At 49.9% G+C, this 16,872-nt stretch overlaps 1 protein-coding gene across 3 annotated transcripts in view; it reads left to right on the top strand.

The window, feature by feature from the left end:
* ABCC8 (ATP binding cassette subfamily C member 8) overlaps window positions 1-16,872 on the top strand; it is a 75,204-nt gene that overhangs the window by 24,433 nt on the left and 33,899 nt on the right. For 2 of the 3 annotated variants that reach the window (XM_032641337.1, XM_032641336.1), the window contains exons 8-12: window positions 1,332-1,487; window positions 6,167-6,301; window positions 6,631-6,793; window positions 15,482-15,522; window positions 16,718-16,863. In XM_032641337.1, the coding sequence (XP_032497228.1) occupies window positions 1,332-1,487; window positions 6,167-6,301; window positions 6,631-6,793; window positions 15,482-15,522; window positions 16,718-16,863 (641 nt within the window). Of the gene's footprint in view, window positions 1-1,331; window positions 1,488-6,166; window positions 6,302-6,630; window positions 6,794-15,481; window positions 15,550-16,717; window positions 16,864-16,872 lie in introns of all 3 variants that reach the window. The other variant, XM_032641335.1, reaches the window with a different exon arrangement.

The following is a 16,872-nucleotide window of genomic DNA, read 5'->3' as shown; positions in this document are numbered from 1 at the left end:
TTAATGTATTAGCATGTAATCATTTTTATTAAACTGTCTGAATCTTTTGCACGAATTCATTATGTCCCCGAAAGAAAATGCTGGCATTAATTATGGGAACAAATTAGAAAAAAACTTCTTCCTTTCAGAGATTTACAGAAATCTATAGATAAGGGTTTATGTCTTCATGAGTTTGAGAACAACGACAGTTCTTGCATGAAAGGTTATGAAGCAAGATTCCTGTATTATATATAATTTTTGACATATACCAGGTTTCGGTCATGTAATTCTCTATATCCTGGTCTTAATAATGCTTTATTTGATAGTTTACTGTATGTTCTTACTTCACTGAAACTAGATTTATTATTATTCTTTAAAGACTGATTGCACATAACTTAGGATAAGCATAGATCTGTCAAAAAATGTCATTGCCATTATATTAAACCTTACCCATGGTATATATGAACTCGTAAAAGACAGAACAGGTTCATGCTTTAAGCAGACCTGACCCATGAAAAAGCCTGGGTTTACACAAAAGATGAATTAAGGGCTGGGAATCCACCTTGCAACAGAATGCACAGTAGAATTTCATTCAAGAGCAGGCATCCCTAAAGGGAATGCATTTTTCCTTGTTTAAGGGCACAGAGCCTGACAATTGCCACCTTTCTGGGAGGCACAGTCACCGTGCACATAGAGCTTTTAGGTTCGGAGTTCACAGGGAGCCATTGCCATGGCTGCTCCCCATCTACCCTGGTCAAGGTCCTTGGGGTGGCCAGACTCCGGAAGGTGCTGGGGCTGATCGACACAAGCATTTGTCTCACATAAGACCTTCCCAGGCTGAATCCTTGTATTATTTAAAGGCTCAGTTAAGACAGGACTTGGCCCCAGAGCATACCCCCTTTCCCGGGTGAAGAAGCCACATTAAAACAGATGGCTGCCACCCTTCATCATTTTTATGGCTCTAAAGTGTGTTCTCCACGGACCTCCGGTAAATCAAGAATACAACTGGACGTGAAAATCTGCTTTTAAGATTTAAAAGCTAATTAAGTCCTGTCTCCAAGGGAAAGGCCTTGCTTGCTGGGGAAGTAGCTTGCCATGCTAGCACAGATTCCTCACGCGAATGCTGCCTCTCTGACTTGCTTGAACTATAGTCAATGCCCTTTACCTCTCTGAGCCTTAGTTACTCCATTTGTAAAACTGGAACAATCATGCAGTGCCCTTTACAGAGCTGCTCTGGGGCTCCGTGGGGGAATGTCTGAGAAGCCCCTGGCACGTTAGAGACACATGGCATCTGGGGTGGTGATTAGGATGTCGATGATGACAAATGTGAAACACTCTGCTCTCATTTCCAGACCAAAATTTACAATAAAATTATGCACCTGTCCACCTCCAACCTATCCATGGGGGAAATGACTGCTGGGCAGATCTGTAACCTGGTAGCCATCGACACCAACCAGCTCATGTGGTTTTTCTTCTTGTGCCCAAACCTCTGGGCTATGCCAGTACAGGTAAGGGATGTGTGCTTTGTTGGGGATTGGGGGACACAACCAGAACCCGCTGGTACATGCCCAGTGGCCAGAAGCTCACCATCTTCCATTCCTTGTTTGCCTGTACCTTCTATCCCCTTGGGGTCTCCATGGAGTGTATGCCTGGGTGTCTATACTGTCTTATACTCTGCAAGTGGTCTAGCCATCTCTCTTGATGATCAGAGAAGGCAGTGTCACTAAGACTTTTAAAATGGAGCCAACCTTTAAAAAAATGTATAGAATAATCATGTGTGGAACACTTTCACAGACATTAAAATTATGTTATAGCAGAGTACTTAATTACGTTGAAAAGTGTTCACGATGTATTTTTAAGCAAAAAGAGTAAGTTAAAAATAGTATTCACAGTGTGCTTCCTGCTAAATTGGAATATACACATGTATGTATTTGTACAGATTCACACAGGAGAAAAAAGAAAGTCCTCGTGGTGGGGTTACAAGTGATTTTTATTTTGTTTATGCGTTTCTAAATTCTCCAATAAACCTGTGTTCATTTTGGAAATCTAAAACATGGCATTTCCTAAAGCCAGGCAACTTTTGGGACTGGCTCTGGAGGAGGCACCTTCTCCCCCAACAGTAGAATGAGAATCCCCGGCACGGTTTACCTGACTCCTGGCCTCATCTGCTCCATCTCGCATCTGGAGCTCTTCCACCACAGAGTCTGTGATTCCTGCCGTGTGCCTGAAGATGAATCTTCACTCTGGTGCTCAGGCCGGAAACTGAAATCCAAGATCCATTCCCAGAGGGCCTGCAGGCTTCACAGGGGATGCCTGGTATAGCAGAAAGTGTCTGGACTTGGGTGAGGCAGGCTGATTCAAGTACTTAACCTCTCTGAGCCTCGGTTTCCTCATCTGGGAAAAGAGGATGATTCCTACCCTCTGGAGGTGTTCTGATGATTCAATTAGATAATGTAAGCAAAGCACCAAGCACAGTGCCTGCCATAGAGTGGTCACTAAGTAAACATCACAGCCCTCTAACTTGCTCACTTTGATGTAAGAACTTTACCAATCCAGAATCCATTGCTTCTTGGGATGTAGATTCCATAAACCTTAATCTAAAGTGATGTATATTGGTCTTCCTTACCTGTAAAGTTTATATGTAAGAGACACTAAAGAAAAACAGAAGGAGAGGCTTGCATAGGGAGGCAGCTAGACAAGATTGGATGTAGGGCAGGAAATCTGATGGTCCTTTTTACGGGAACAGCCATATACACCATTCCCTATTACCACTGACCAACACCCAGATCCCTGTGCCCCCCTCCACTCTGCCAAGATGGATCAGTGACTACAGAAACTATAGAAGGGCCTGGAGAGCTCATCTAATAGTCACAGCCTTTTATCGTTTCTCTTATGTTTCCTTGAACAACCCGTTTGGGAAGATTTTGTCCACCAGACCTGCTGCATTGTTATGGTTACTATTATTTTATTTTTTAAATTTTATTTATTTATTTATTTATTTTTATTTTTATTTTTTTGGCTGCATTGCGTCTTCATTGCTGCACGTGGGCTTTCTCTAGTTGCGGTGAGCAGGGGCTACTCTTCGTTGCGGTGTGCGGGGCTTCTCATTGCGGTGGCTTCTCGTTGCAGAGCACGGGCTCTAGGCGCACGAGCTTCAGTAGTTGCGGCGCACGGGCTTCAGTAGTTGTGGCGCACGGGCTCAGTAGCTGTGGCTCGCGGGCTCTAGAGCGCAGGCTCAGTAGTTGTGGCGCACGGGCTTAGTTGCTCCGTGGCATGTGGGATCTTCCCGGACCACGGCTTGAACCCATGTCCCCTGCATTGGTAGGCGGATTCTTAACCAGTGCGCCACCAGGGAAGTCCCTGGTTACTATCATTAATAGTGTTTGTTGCACATGTACCATTGCTAACAAAACTAATAGCTGATAGCCCCTGCCCTGTGCCTGGCCTGCCCAGCCTGTCTCACTTGTGTAATTAACTCTCACAACACCGGGGTTGGGGGTGGGGTCGGGGGGATGGAGGGGGAGATTAGGTAAGAATTTTTACCTCCACAAAGTACTTACATTTCCTTATTTATCATGAAGTATCATTTGATTTTCTGTTTTAATTCCTCAAAGACTGTACCTTTGCCCTTATAGCTTTGACCAGCCTCAAGACACAGTGTTACCACCAGAATTGATAGAATTCCTTCGACCAGGTCAGGATTCCATGTGGAGCCTGGTTGGCCACAGGGCACATGAGGCTTTTGATGGTATTGAAATTAGCTCAGGAGCCCCTGTTCCTTTGTCCCCAGGGGCTCACCCTGATTTGTAATCTTTTTTATTCACATATACTTTTTTAAATAACAGTTTTATTGAGATATAATTCACCCCTTTAAAGTGTACAGTTCACTTTTGCATGTTTACAGAGTTGTGCAACATCATCACAATTTTAGAACACTTTCATCACCCCAAAAAGAAACCGACATCCACTGGCAGTCACTCCTCATCCCTGCCCCCAGCTCTAAGCAACCACTGATCTACATCTACTTTTGAAAACCTAATGAAACTTTCTTCTCAGAAAAACAAATGTGCATTCACACATTTTGCCTACAATTTAAGGGGCTTTGTGGGCCCCCTGAAGCTTATTGACAGCCATGTCAAAGATCTTGGCCAGAGTGGGGACCTCTGTGCTTCCTCATGCCATGGGCATCAGAGGCCCAGAGAGGGCAGGGACCTTACCCTGGGCCACACAGTGAGCTGGTAGGAGCACCATACCCAGGTATCGCCTTTCTGTGGTTCCCTAGTGACAGAGATCCCATGAGGCTTGTTTGTTTGTTTTTAAGAAGGAGGGTCAGGGACTTCTCTGGTGGCCCAGTAGTTAAGACTTTGCCTTCCACTGCAGGGGGTACTGGTTCGATCCCTGCAATCCCTGGTGGGGGAGCTAAGATCCCATATGCTTGGCAGCCAAAACACCAAAACATAAACAACAGAAGCAATATTGTAACAAATTCAGTAAAGACTTTAAAAATGGTCCACATCAAAAAAAGATCTTTAAAAAAAGGTCAGCCACCTTGTCTCCAGCTAAGTGTCAGGCACTATTCTAGGTTCTTATCATATATATGTTCATTTAATCTTCACAACAGTCCTGCTAAGGCGGCAATTAAAATTACCATTTTAAAAATGAAGATGCTGAGATGCAAGATTGCACTGCCAGTAAATGCTGGGACTGCATTCAAACTCGGCTGCAGGCTCCTGGGACTGTGATCTCCCCACCGCTACACGAGATTGCTTTCCTAGCCTGAGACTAGGAGATGAAATAGTCCTTTTATTCCCCACACTTGCTCTGCACACTCAGAATCCCCGATTTCTGGTATGTTCTCTCACAGGGTCCATTCAGACCCCTGCAGAAGGGCAGAGGGGGCAGAAGGGTCTGGGGAGCGTGACAAAGGGTGGCTGAAGTGTGAGGAGGAGCCTGGTGGCAGTAGAAGTCGTCACATCCCCAGCTCTTGCCCCAGCAGCTGCCAGCCTTGGAGGTGGTGGGCGTGCAGACACCGACCCCCCAGCCGGGGCCCTGGCGGTGACTCTGGCAGTGGTCTGAGGGCTTCCCTGGTATCCTGCTCTACCCAAGTTGCTAAACAACACCCCGACTGCCTCCAAATGAGGACAGCTAATGGAAAGAGTGGAAGCCAGGGATAGTTTTCCAGAAGGATGATGGGAGTGGGGGCCAGCAAGAGTAGGAAGGTTTTTCATCTCCTAATGTGATCCTCTGCCCATCCATGCCAGCATTTAACATCAGTTAACACTGGGAGGCAGGTGGTAAAGGGGTCACTTACCCGCCCCCTAGGAACCTGCTAATGCAGGAGGCATTCTCTAACTAATAGACACAACAGAGCCACCCACCCACTCTTTGGCCCTTGAGATGGTGCAGGAGCCTAGTGCCAATTTGGTGTAGGGCTCAGGGAGTGCAGGGCCAACCCAGACACACTTTTGTTTTCTGTTAAGGAAGCAGCACATCTGTTCCTCTAGAATAAGTCCTGAATTTAGAAGCGTCTGCCTTTGAAGGCGACCTGAGAAGTTGTCATCTTGATGCTTTGGGGGCTGGCAAGAGTAATTTATACTTCTCATAAATATTCAGAAGCCAGCTGTCATTTACATAAAGCTAGAAACAGAATGAATTCTCTTTTTAGAGGATGCCTACCAGATTCACTAAAAATTAAAGACACCAGGAGCATAAGGATGAGAAGTAAACTCTTAGACCCTGGACTGGTTTTGTCTGGCATGGATACAGCTATTTTGCTCCTTTGCTTACGTATCACTTTTTTCCAATGAGAGTGAACCATCAACCTCGAAAACCAGCAAATAGAATGAAAGGTGCTGTCACTCACGGTGCAAATTCACCTCTTAGACCTCCATCTGCAAAAGTAGACATGGAGAGAGAGTTAATGCCTCAGCCAGCCTTGCAGATAAATGCAATTAGTTACCAGCCCAGAAATTCTCTGCTTGTGTGAGAGCCCATCATGTTAGTCCCTCCTTCTGAAATTGCTTTGTAACACCTCCTCCTCTTTCCCACAAGAAACTTTTGAAAGCTGGACACAAAGGCATGTCCCACTTTAGGGCACTGGGTTACCAGGTGGGGAGGGGGGTGCCAATACCCCCTGGCAGGGAAGCCCCCAGATCAAAGGGAACTCATTCCCATGACCCTCCCTCAGATCATCGTGGGTGTGATTCTCCTTTACTACATCCTTGGAATCAGTGCCTTAATTGGAGCAGCTGTCATCATTCTGCTGGCTCCAGTCCAGTATTTTGTGGCCACCAAGCTCTCCCAGGCCCAGCGGAGCACACTGGTAAGTATCTGTAGGTGTGCATGCGCCCCCTTTTCCCATCCTTCCCCCGTACTGCTCCCTCTCCCCTTACATTAGTGGGTCTCCTCACTCTTCCCCCAGATGTCACCAAACAGCGCCCCACACACACATCCACACTATGATTGACCTTAAGCAGGTCACTTCAACTGTCCAGGCCTCGGTTTCTTTGTGAAATGGGATTAATGGAGCATCCCCGAGGAGACGGAGGCTGGGCGGAGGCTGTAAAATGGTGAGGGCATTGACTCACCTCCTTCCTCTTGGGTGGGATGGGGGCAAAAGAAACCCTTCTCTGACTCAGTGACTCCTGGCAGGAGTATTCCAACGAGAGGCTGAAGCAGACCAACGAGATGCTCCGTGGCATCAAACTGCTCAAGCTGTACGCCTGGGAGAACATCTTCCGCACGCGGGTGGAGATGACCCGCAAGAAGGAGATGACCAGCCTCAGGGCCTTCGCCGTCTACACCTCCATCTCCAGTGAGTCCCCCGCAACCAGCCAGCCCTGTGTGCTGCTGCCTACATGCCAGGATAGGGTGCCAGGGCTGGGGGAGGAGGTAGGGGTGGCAGAAGTGGGAGACTTTGGGGATCATCCCGTCCAGGAGAGCCTCAAACTGTCTCTTGTAGCAGAGCTGCCAGAAATCAATGTTCTTCAGCTATTTATCAAGCAAACGTATTGAGAGCCTGCTACGTGCAGGGCCCTGGGCTGGCCCTCAAGGTACAGTGATGAGAAAGATAGATGTGGTCTTTGATGTCTTATTAAGCTGATATGTTATTGAGAGGCAGCAATAAATGAATAAATAACAGCAGTTTTGAATTCTCCCAAGTGTGAGGACTTCTTTTCAATAAGTCAGACTGAGCTGCCAGTGCCTTAAGGAAGCTTCCATCTACCTGGGGCCATGAGAGGTAGAAAATTTCTCTTTAAAGAACAAAAGCTCAAGCCTGAGGTACTCACAGGTGTAGGGACTGAATTTACATTAACCAAGTGGTTTGGGAACCCCAAGCCCCGAAAATAGAGAAAAAAAGACCAAAACTGGTAAAACTGCTATGGTCCCAGAAGACACGCATATTAAAACCATTTTCCAGAGAACATAGGACTCCAGTGGCAAATACTCATGTTAAACAATGAGCTGATAGTAAAGAAATAAAAATCCTCCAGAAAAGATGTACCACCAGAGTGAGAGTCAGCAAATAGAAGAATTAGTTCCTCAATACCTCGAGATGATAGAATAGTCTGAAAGAGATAATAAAATAAGTGCTTTAAGGGAACTCCCTGGCAGTCCAAGGGTTAGGACTCCATGCTTTCACTGCTGAGCTCCCGGGTTTGGTCCCTGGTCAGGGAACTAAGATCCCACAAGCTGCACGGCATGGCCAAAAAACTAAACAAAATAAAACCAACAAAATAAGTGTGTTAAAATAATTACAGGAAGGCACAAGGCAAAACAGCAAAAAGAAAGCCAAAAGAACTTCTAAAAATTAAAAATTTAGTTACTGAAATTAATTCAGCTGGCCCCCTGGTTAGAGTGGGCATGTAGAGGTCAGGTGATGGATGGAGTCCTGGCCCAAGTTTATCTCACAGTTGGTCTAGTGGTTCCATGGATCCACCCCTTTGTGGTTACGGCCCAAGTGCATAATTGGGATGCAGATATTTAGCAGCTAGAAAACCTCATTCTGATTCCCTGATCTGTCCAGTTTAAGAGCCCTTTTGGTAGGAAGGGCCAAGAGGAAGCCCCCAGAGAGAAGAAAATAAAAAAGAAACAAAAAACAGCTCAGTGTACAGGTTAAATGAATTAACATAGCTGAAGAGAGAATTTGTGAATAAAAAGATAGATCTGTGGAAATTACACAGAATGTGGCAAGCAGAGATAAATGGAAAATGTTTTTGTAACTTGGGAGAACCATTTTACAGATGGGAAATTGAGGCCCAGAGTGGGGGCATCTTCCTGAGGTCACTTCTGAGGTTAATGGCTTGGCTCAGACTAGATCCTCTGGAATCTCTTAGACTCCCAGCCTCATGCTGTTTTCCACCCAGAGCCAGGAGCCCAAGTGGGGTGAAGAAAACTGAGGGCACAATGGGCACCATGTTCAGGCTATTGTCTCTGAATAGAGGAGAAACAACCCAGCATGGGCTCTGACGGGAGTGGGGAAATAGGGAAGGAAATTAAGAGAGGTAGACACTATGACTACCCCCACCTCAGGCTGAAGTTGGTTCTCTTGGTGTGGCAGGAAGAGACACACCTGTGGGCATGGCAGTGCTGGGCAGCAGTGGAGGGTGCACCAGATGTGTCTCCCAGAGAGGTGCATGGAGAATGAGGTGGTCCCTCAGGTCATCTGTGTGTTCCTGGCAGTCACGTTGCCTAGCGAGGGGGTCTGGTGGGCTCAAGTGGCCAGTGTCCAACCTGAAGGTTCTCACAAGGTGGGGCTTGCACTGAGCACTTCCTTGTGTCCGGTCAGACCATGGCGTCCTGGTCCAGGCACCAGTGGCCAGGCCACCCACCATCATGGCACCAGCCATGGCACCCTTCTGCAGAAAATCCTGCTAAGAGCTGATTTTCTCAGAACGGAGCGATGAGCATGGCAGTCTTCCTAGATTCTTCACCAAGACACTCCAGGTTCCTCAGCCGTGACCTTGTGGCCTCCAAGCACCCCTGGGCTGAGCACTTGTTAGGACAGGAGAAATAAGGCAGGAGCCTCTGGGGAGCTCAGAGAAACCAGTGTCCACACCCTAGGCCCTCTTCAGCCTCTCTGTCAGCTCTGCTTACCCCAGAGCCTGGTCGTGGTAACAGTAACCCCACGCTATGTACAGACCCGTGAGTTACAGACACCTAGCTTCCAGACACCCCATCAGGGGGAACAACTGCTGAGGTGGGGGAGGTCTTCCCCCTCCCGGCAATAACGTGGCAGGGTGGAGTAGGGCGGGCTCACTGTTGCTACGACGGGAGAGAGGGAAGGGAAGCCGTAAGGAAATTGGGAGCATTGGGTCCCCAAGATTCCTGACAGCAAAGTAGGGACAGCCTCTGGTCATACAGGTGGGGACAGGTGGCAGCTACTTTGGTTCTAAGAGATTTATGCTTATTTCCTGCAATCCAAACTTCAACCTGCTGGGACATGTTTCCTATGTAAACAATATCATAAGATGCCTAGGTTCCCAGGTTAGCCCACTAAGCCTGTCTAGTAGGTGCTTTTTGTCCTATGGGGCCCCCAGAAGACTAGCCATGGCTTTGTGAAGGGTCTGGAGCCAGGAGGACCTGGGGCAAGGAGGCTCCATGTTGTCAAGAGCTGAGATGACAATGGCTCTGGAGCTAAACAGGGATCTCCCCAGGGCCCCTCACCTGTCCAGTACTTGGTGACCTAGAGAGATAAACAGAGCAGCCCAGGCTGGTCCCTGGAAGAGGGCAGAGAGGAGGAAGGGGAAGAGCCCTCTGGGAGAGAGAGCTTTGAAAGCCAAGTGCTGTTTGCTCTGTGTTTGCCCTTGCTGGGACGGGTTTCTTTGTGTTGGTCGGCAGTGGGTTGGGGAGAGACAGGGTGTTAGGGTGAGGGCACTGCCAGGCTGCAGTTATATGCTTTCAGTGTGTTTTCATTTACTTCCTCCTGCACTTCCTGCCTTCTGCTCTCTGTCACCCAGAATTAGGACACAGGTCATTAAGCTTGAGGTAATGGGGCATCTTTCATTCTCGCCTCTGGCACCAGCCATGGGGTCCTGTGGCCACAAAGGAGCCCTGGAGTCACATGTCCTGATGGGGCCCATCCTGGTGCTTCCTGCTGGGCTTTCAGTCTGGTCATTGTACACCAGGCAGACTGTCAGGCAGACAAGGTTACCTCTGACACTCTGTCTGATGGTCTCACAGTGGCATCACTGAGAGCTCCTGTTTGTGGAGCCCTGAGCTGGTGCATGGCAGGACAGAGCAAGGGGGTGAAAAGGAAATGATACAGTTTCTCTGCCATCAAAATCCAGAATCAGCATTTCCTCTCGAAGAAAAACAGATGTGAGTTATTCAGAGGGCGTTAAGTGAGCCCTGCCCTGTGCTAACCACTGGGAGGGACGCAAGGGACCAAAAGATGGGCTCCTGTTCTCAAGGAGTTTATACTCTGCTAAGAAGTCAGAGCTAACATACGTGCAACAGTGTGGCAGGGAGCTCTCGACCACGGGGACCTGCTCCACGCTGCTGCCCAGCAAGCCTGGCTTCGTTTAACCCTCCGAACAACTTTGTGAGGTTTGTAGCACTATTGTCCTATTTTACAGCATGGAAGACTGAGGCTCAGGGAGGTGAAAGGACTCTCTGAGGTCCTCAGCCAATAAATGACAGAGCACAGAGAAGAAGAAAGCCTGCACGGCCTCAGAGTTCACACAGAGCTTCATGCAAGAGGAGGCATGGCTGCACCTGCCACAGGCAGGGTTTCAATGAGCAGAAGACAAAGTGGGGAAAAGCTGCGAGCGAGTGCTGTGCTCACTCCGCTTAGAAACCAATTCAACCCTTATTTCCTTGCAGAACCCGCATAGCTCTAGGTGTCCAGTCCAGCCGTAAATTTGAGGACAAGCTTTGCAGGGGTGACACAGGGGTCCCAGGCCCTAACTGTCAACCAGTTGACATGCTGCCAGTTCATTCTGTCCTTTGTGCAGCACCCATTCCTCCTCTCTGTGCTAGACTCTCCTGAGGCCCTGGACATTAGAGAGGAGGCTGCACGGTCCTCACCCTCGCAGTCTTGTGGGAGACCATGCCATGAACAGGGGCTGTGCCTGTGGTTAGAGCCACAGGGTCAGTTCTAAATCCCCCGTGTTCTCTTTCTGGGCACACCTGGCCCTGGCCTCCTTTATTTCTTTCGTTCCCTTATCTAATAAATATTTACTGAGCACCCACTATGTGTCAAGCCCTATGCCAGGCCTGGGGGATGCGGCAGGCTGTTCACAGTCTAATAGGGAAGCCAGACAGGCAGCTGTGTCGTGAGTGACAGGAACAGAAACTGGAATCCATCAGAGCGGCACCCAACCTCATCTTAGGAGTGGTGGGTGTCAAGGAAGCCTCGTGCTCGGTGAAACCCATTGCCGATGCCCATAGGATCCCATGTCAGCCAAGTGAGGGAAGAATGTTCCAGGCACAAAGGCCTAAAGGTGAAAAGGATGACGGGTGTGTTCAAGACTCGAGTATATCACGGTGAGGAGAGGGTGAGAGTAACAAGACCAGATCATGCAGGACCTTGTGTGCTGGGTTTTCTCCTGAGGCAGGAGAGGCATTGAAGGATTTTAAAGGAAAGGTGGGTCTGCCATCTCTTCCAGTGTTCTGTGGTCAGGGGTCTTCCCTCTTCCCACCTGGGTCTGAACCACAGTCAGGTGGTTCACATCAAATGAATGTGACTGGCCTCATGCTATGTTTTGAAAAGCAAAAAACAAGCCCCCAAGCTCGGATGGAGGTGTGGGGTGGGCAGGATGGTGCCTGTGAACCCCATTCACAGGGCACCCAGCACCTGCCCCTCCCCGCAACCCAGGCCCTGGCTATTCTTGGCGAATGTCTCCTCCTGGGCGGAGGCCCTGACTCAGAACAGCCAGTGTGCGGGGACAAGGAGACCTCTAGACCTGGTCCCCCTTCCTTCTCCAGCTTCTCTGAACTTCAGCGTCTGCCCTTCCTTCCACGAGCTGGTACAGCCACAGTGGGTTGCTGATGCATAGCCTGGCGGGGGGTTTGGGTGTCTGAGGGAGAGCTGGAAGCCGCAATCAGGGTGGCTGTGAGCCTTCTGCCTCGCTTCCACCACCTCCAGCGCCGGACACACGCCACTGCCTACTTTCCTTCCCTCTGCTGACTTCAGACTGACTACCGGACTGAATAGCTCTGTTCACTTCGAAATGCCTTTCCCCTCCTACAGGTGCAGCCTGCAGTTACTGTGAGCTGGCAGCTCCTCCCCTGGCCCTGGGTAGGGGAGGGGGTGAAGTTAACCAGAGGCACAAATGGCTCACTGTGCCTCCCCGTGCATGGCTTCTGAAATATTTATCAATGTTTTGCAAATGAAAAGCTCCTGCTATTGCAGTGTGCGGGGGGGGGGGGGGGGGGGGGGGGGGGGGGGGGGGTACTGCCACCCACAAGGCCAGACAGCATTCCTTGGCCAAAGCCCGGCGGGCGGTGGGCGGGGGAGCAGTTGATCTGAGCCCTGCTTTGTTTTCAGTTGATCTGTTGTTTTGTTTTGTTTGGGGGGTATGAAAAGCTGACACAGTTGTTCACTACGGAACCCCCAGAACACAACACAATGCCTGAAACAGCGGAGACCCTCAAAAAAGAATTTCTGAATGAATATTTCTTAAAGGATGGAGGGGCAGTATTAAAACAATAGGTACCCTTATCTCTACTCCATTACAAAAAGGCTTTCCCTCTTGAAGGTGGCCTTTCTGACCTGCCTACATGCAACTAAACTTTTCCATAACAGCATCACACTCACACATCATTTCATAATCTGCGCTCACTTAGTGTTATTTAACAGTGTTCCCTACTCCCTAACATTCAAGAGTTGAGCACTGTCATGTCCTTCTTTTTTTAATTGTTTCCTAGATCAAATCTAAGTGAGTCAGCCCACCCCATGCCAAAGTTGGAGAGAAATCTATTCTTGGTTATATTTCCCACTCCTCCACTGCCTTTAATGTCCCATCGGCCCTTATGTGGTTCAGGAAAATGGAGGCTCCCCAGAGTTGCTTTTTTCCCTCATTTACTAAAACAGCTGCTCCTGTTGGATGTTTCCAGTTTACTTGGTTTCAGGGGTTCGCTGCTGTGGTTGTGGTTTTTGTGTTGCTGTGACAGGCAGTGCTACAGCTAACAGCATCTTCCTGAGGGCTTTGTGCTTCTCTTGAGTGATTATTCAGGATAAATTTCCAGGAGAGGGATGGTAGGATCAGAAGTCTGAACTCCTGTGCAGCTCTAGCTACAAAGCACCAGACTGCTTTCTGAGCGAGTTGTACCAATTTATAATCTAACTTCCAAGCCTATTCTTCAGCTGGGAGTTGAGCCCCCGTGTGTGGGGGAGGGGTCTTGGCCTGGGGCAGGGGCCGAGGTGGGATGCACAGGTACCTTTTGACAGGATGGGCAGGAGAGGAACGGAAGGTGGCCCCTGCCTGAGGGAGCTCCCTGGAGGAACTGCCTTGGAGGGGAGGGACGAGGCTAACTGTCTTTACAGCTTCATCGTTGGTGATGGTCAGTGGCCCAGGCCTGATGGACATCCTCCTCTCCCTCCCTCTCCCCAGCCAGTGATGGCCATGCTCTGTCCTATGTCCCAGATCTGGGTTCCTTATGCTGTGGGGAAACCAATAATGCTTATCCTGCCCCCTGCAGTAGGAGAGGGCTGTGAGGGAGGGCTGTGGCATTGAGGTGGGCACCAGGAGACCATGGAACCTTCATCAAGAAGGGCAATTAAGGGCTTCCCTGGTGGCGCAGTGGTTGAGAGTCCGCCTGCTGATGCAGGGGACACGGGATCGTGCTCCGGTCCGGGACGATCCCACATGCCGTGGAGCGGCTGGGCCCGTGAGCCATGGCTGCTGGGCCTGCGCGTCCGGAGCCTGTGCTCCGCAATGGGAGAGGCCACAGCAGTGAGAGGCCCGCGTACCGCAAAAAAAAAAAAAAAAGAAGGGCAATTAAATCATCGTCATGTGTGATATTAGTGTTGATAAAAAGCCTTGTGGTCGGAGAGATTGGCAGTGCCCCAAGGGCTCCAGCCATATCTTCTCCATGAGACAGGGAACCCTCCAATGGCAGGGCGCATAGATTGGGGATTCCCCAAAGATGGGCACAATATCTTTCCTATCTGCTTGGGAACCCTGTATGGGCATGTTTCCTCTTTCCCGTCCTATAAGGTGTCTCCTGGGAGCATAGTTCCTCCTGTCTCCTTCCTCAGACTGGGAGCCCCCTGAGAACGGGGACCACGTTCTTCCACTCCCTTGGGGTTCCACATCTCCAAGTATGTACTAGGTGATGCAGGACTCTTGGAGTAAGTAGACAATCAGCTTCTTGGAATGGTGTTGACGGTCTGGAATTCTTCAGAGTGTCAGACACTTCGCCATTCATTAAACAGGGGCCATGTGCACAGGCTCTGCCCTTGGCCTCTGGCTCCTGGCTCCTGGCTCCTCCTTTAATTTAGCTAATGTCAGAACCAGACTCCTTTCTGCACTGGCCTGGAAGAGGCTCCTGGAAGGAAGGAGGAGGAGGTGGGAAGGTGGCAGCTAGGATGGGCATCTCTTACTCCAGGAGGGCTACTCTCTCTGGAAGTTCTGGCCTGGGGTCAGGGCACTCTCGGGCATCTCACAGCTTGGATCAGAGGAGCAGGGCTAAGCTAGCAGCCCATGAGGTATAATAGGTAGCACTGAGGCATCACAGAGGCCTGTTCCCTGCATTACCTGCTCTCACCTTGGAGAGAGCCAGAGTATGTGAACAAGTAAGTACAAGTTTACAAAAATCAGGTGAAGAAACCGAGGCTCAGAGAAGGTGAACGATCAGCCCAAGATTGCACAGCTTGGAAATAATGGGGAGTCCGCCCTTCTCTGACTTTAAGTCCAGATCTCTTTGCTCTTTGGGGTCCCTATGAAGAGCCTGAGGGCCACACCATAAACAGAATAAGGAGAGAGCCTCTGTTGCAGCAAACCAACTGTCCCACCTGGGCGTGGGCTGTCAGCCTTAGAGCTAAGGCAGACCCTGCTTCCAGCTGTCCTCAGTCACTGATACCTCAGTGTGAATGAGTTTGAAATCCTTCCTAAGAGCCACGGGAGACTGGGAAGCCTCTCAGCCTCAGAGTGAGCCTGGCTTGCGGGGATTCAAGGACCAGACGTAGAGGAAGGAGTAGCAACTTGGTGCCCCCAGAAACACGTGCTGCTGACCTCATGATTGACCACAGTCCGCCAGCTCTCCAATCCCTTCCCCTGCCACTTTCTCACAGGGCTTTCTTCACACTGTCCACATGGAGCAGAGTAAGAGCATTTCAACCTTTATTTAAAGGCTTAAGTCTCAGAGATGGAGATAAGCGTCCTGAGGGACACACGTTAGGAGCTGGAGGTGCCGCAGAGCTAGAGTTCTGCCCAGCTCCACCCCACAGGCTGGGGAAAGGACCCCAGAGGCTGCCCTGCCTTCACACCAACCTGGGTAGCTTCACTTCCAGCCGTCTCCTTCCTCCCACTAAACTCCCCCTGTGCTTCCTCCGCAGTTTTCATGAACACGGCCATCCCCATCGCAGCCGTCCTCATCGTAAGTGGATCCTTTCTTCGGCTCCCGGTGAGAGTTGGTCGGGCGGGGTGGGGAAGGCTGTCTGGCGTGAGAGGTGCCGAGGGTTTGGCTTTTCTGCACAGGGGCTTCGGAAGATGGGCTCAGCAGCAGGACTGAGAATAGGGTGCTGGATGGAGAGTCTATATATGCAGCCGGTCCCTCCTCCACTGCCCCACTCCAGGCAGACGGGACCTCCAACCCCTGGCCTGGAAGACCTGACGCTTAGTCTCTAGAGCAATTAAACTTTCTTTAAAAGAAAAAAAAAAAAAACCGATCAAACCTCTTCATTATAAAAGTGAAACTTCTTCATTATAAAAGTAAAAATTTCTACAATGTTTTTGTAGAAATTTTGGGAAATACAGAAGGGAAAGGGCAAAGAGAACTTAAATCACCCATAATCCCACTGGCAACAAAGTTAATGTGTTTTTCTCCAGTCTGTTTTTGATTCACAGAATACGGCATTTTTACAAAATTAGGATTATGCTTCCTATGCAGGTTTGTAAACTGCTTTTTAAAATTTAAGAATATGACACGAGAATTCTCCATGCCATTAAGTATGACAATGGTGGTTTTCTAAAGCAATTTTGACCAAAGCTGAGTAGGAGCTGAACAGTGGGGGCCGGCAGTGCGCCCCTCAGAAAGGCCCCACGCCCACAGCCCCTCACCCGGGGCTCCCATCCCTGGCTGCTGTGACTTTCCCCCGGGGCCGGTGTCCCTGAACTGTGGCGAGCTCACAGCCTGTCAGTCACACTTGGGAATTCACTTTCAACATGACTTACTGACGTGGTTCCTGGCCTGGTTCCCTGGGGAACTCTGAGTAGCAGAGCCAGGTACCCGGAGGCTGGGGGGCAGGCGGCAGGCGGCAGGCGGCAGGCGAAGAGGTGGTTTTGTGATGATCGTGTTTACGTTTCCGACTGAGGACTACAGTCTGAGAGGGGGCAGAGCTGATCCACCCTGAGGGCTCCTCCCTGGTCATTCCTGGAGTGAAGGAAGCAGGGCAGGGAGGGACGGTTCCATGAGATGGCTGTGAGGATAGTGGTGTATCCAACCCAAAGGGCCCCTAGGTCCCCTGCTTCCCACTTCTCATTTCCTTCCCAGGGCTGAGGGCTGCCAGTGCGGGAGGGGCCCACACCCTGAGTCACGCTCTGTTCTGTCGCATCTGTGCCTCTGTCCGCAGACCTTCGTGGGCCACGTCAGCTTCTTCAAAGAGGCCGACTTCTCCCCTTCGGTAGCCTTTGCCTCCCTCTCCCTCTTCCACATCCTGGTGACGCCACTGTTCCTGCTGTCCAGTGTGGTCCGGTCCACAGTCAAAGCTCTGGTCAGGTGAGAGGA

This window comes from Phocoena sinus, chromosome 8 (assembly GCF_008692025.1).
Source record: "Phocoena sinus isolate mPhoSin1 chromosome 8, mPhoSin1.pri, whole genome shotgun sequence".
In the NCBI taxonomy this organism is placed as follows: Eukaryota; Metazoa; Chordata; class Mammalia; order Artiodactyla; family Phocoenidae; genus Phocoena; species Phocoena sinus.
This window is presented reverse-complemented; position numbering and strand designations above follow the sequence as displayed.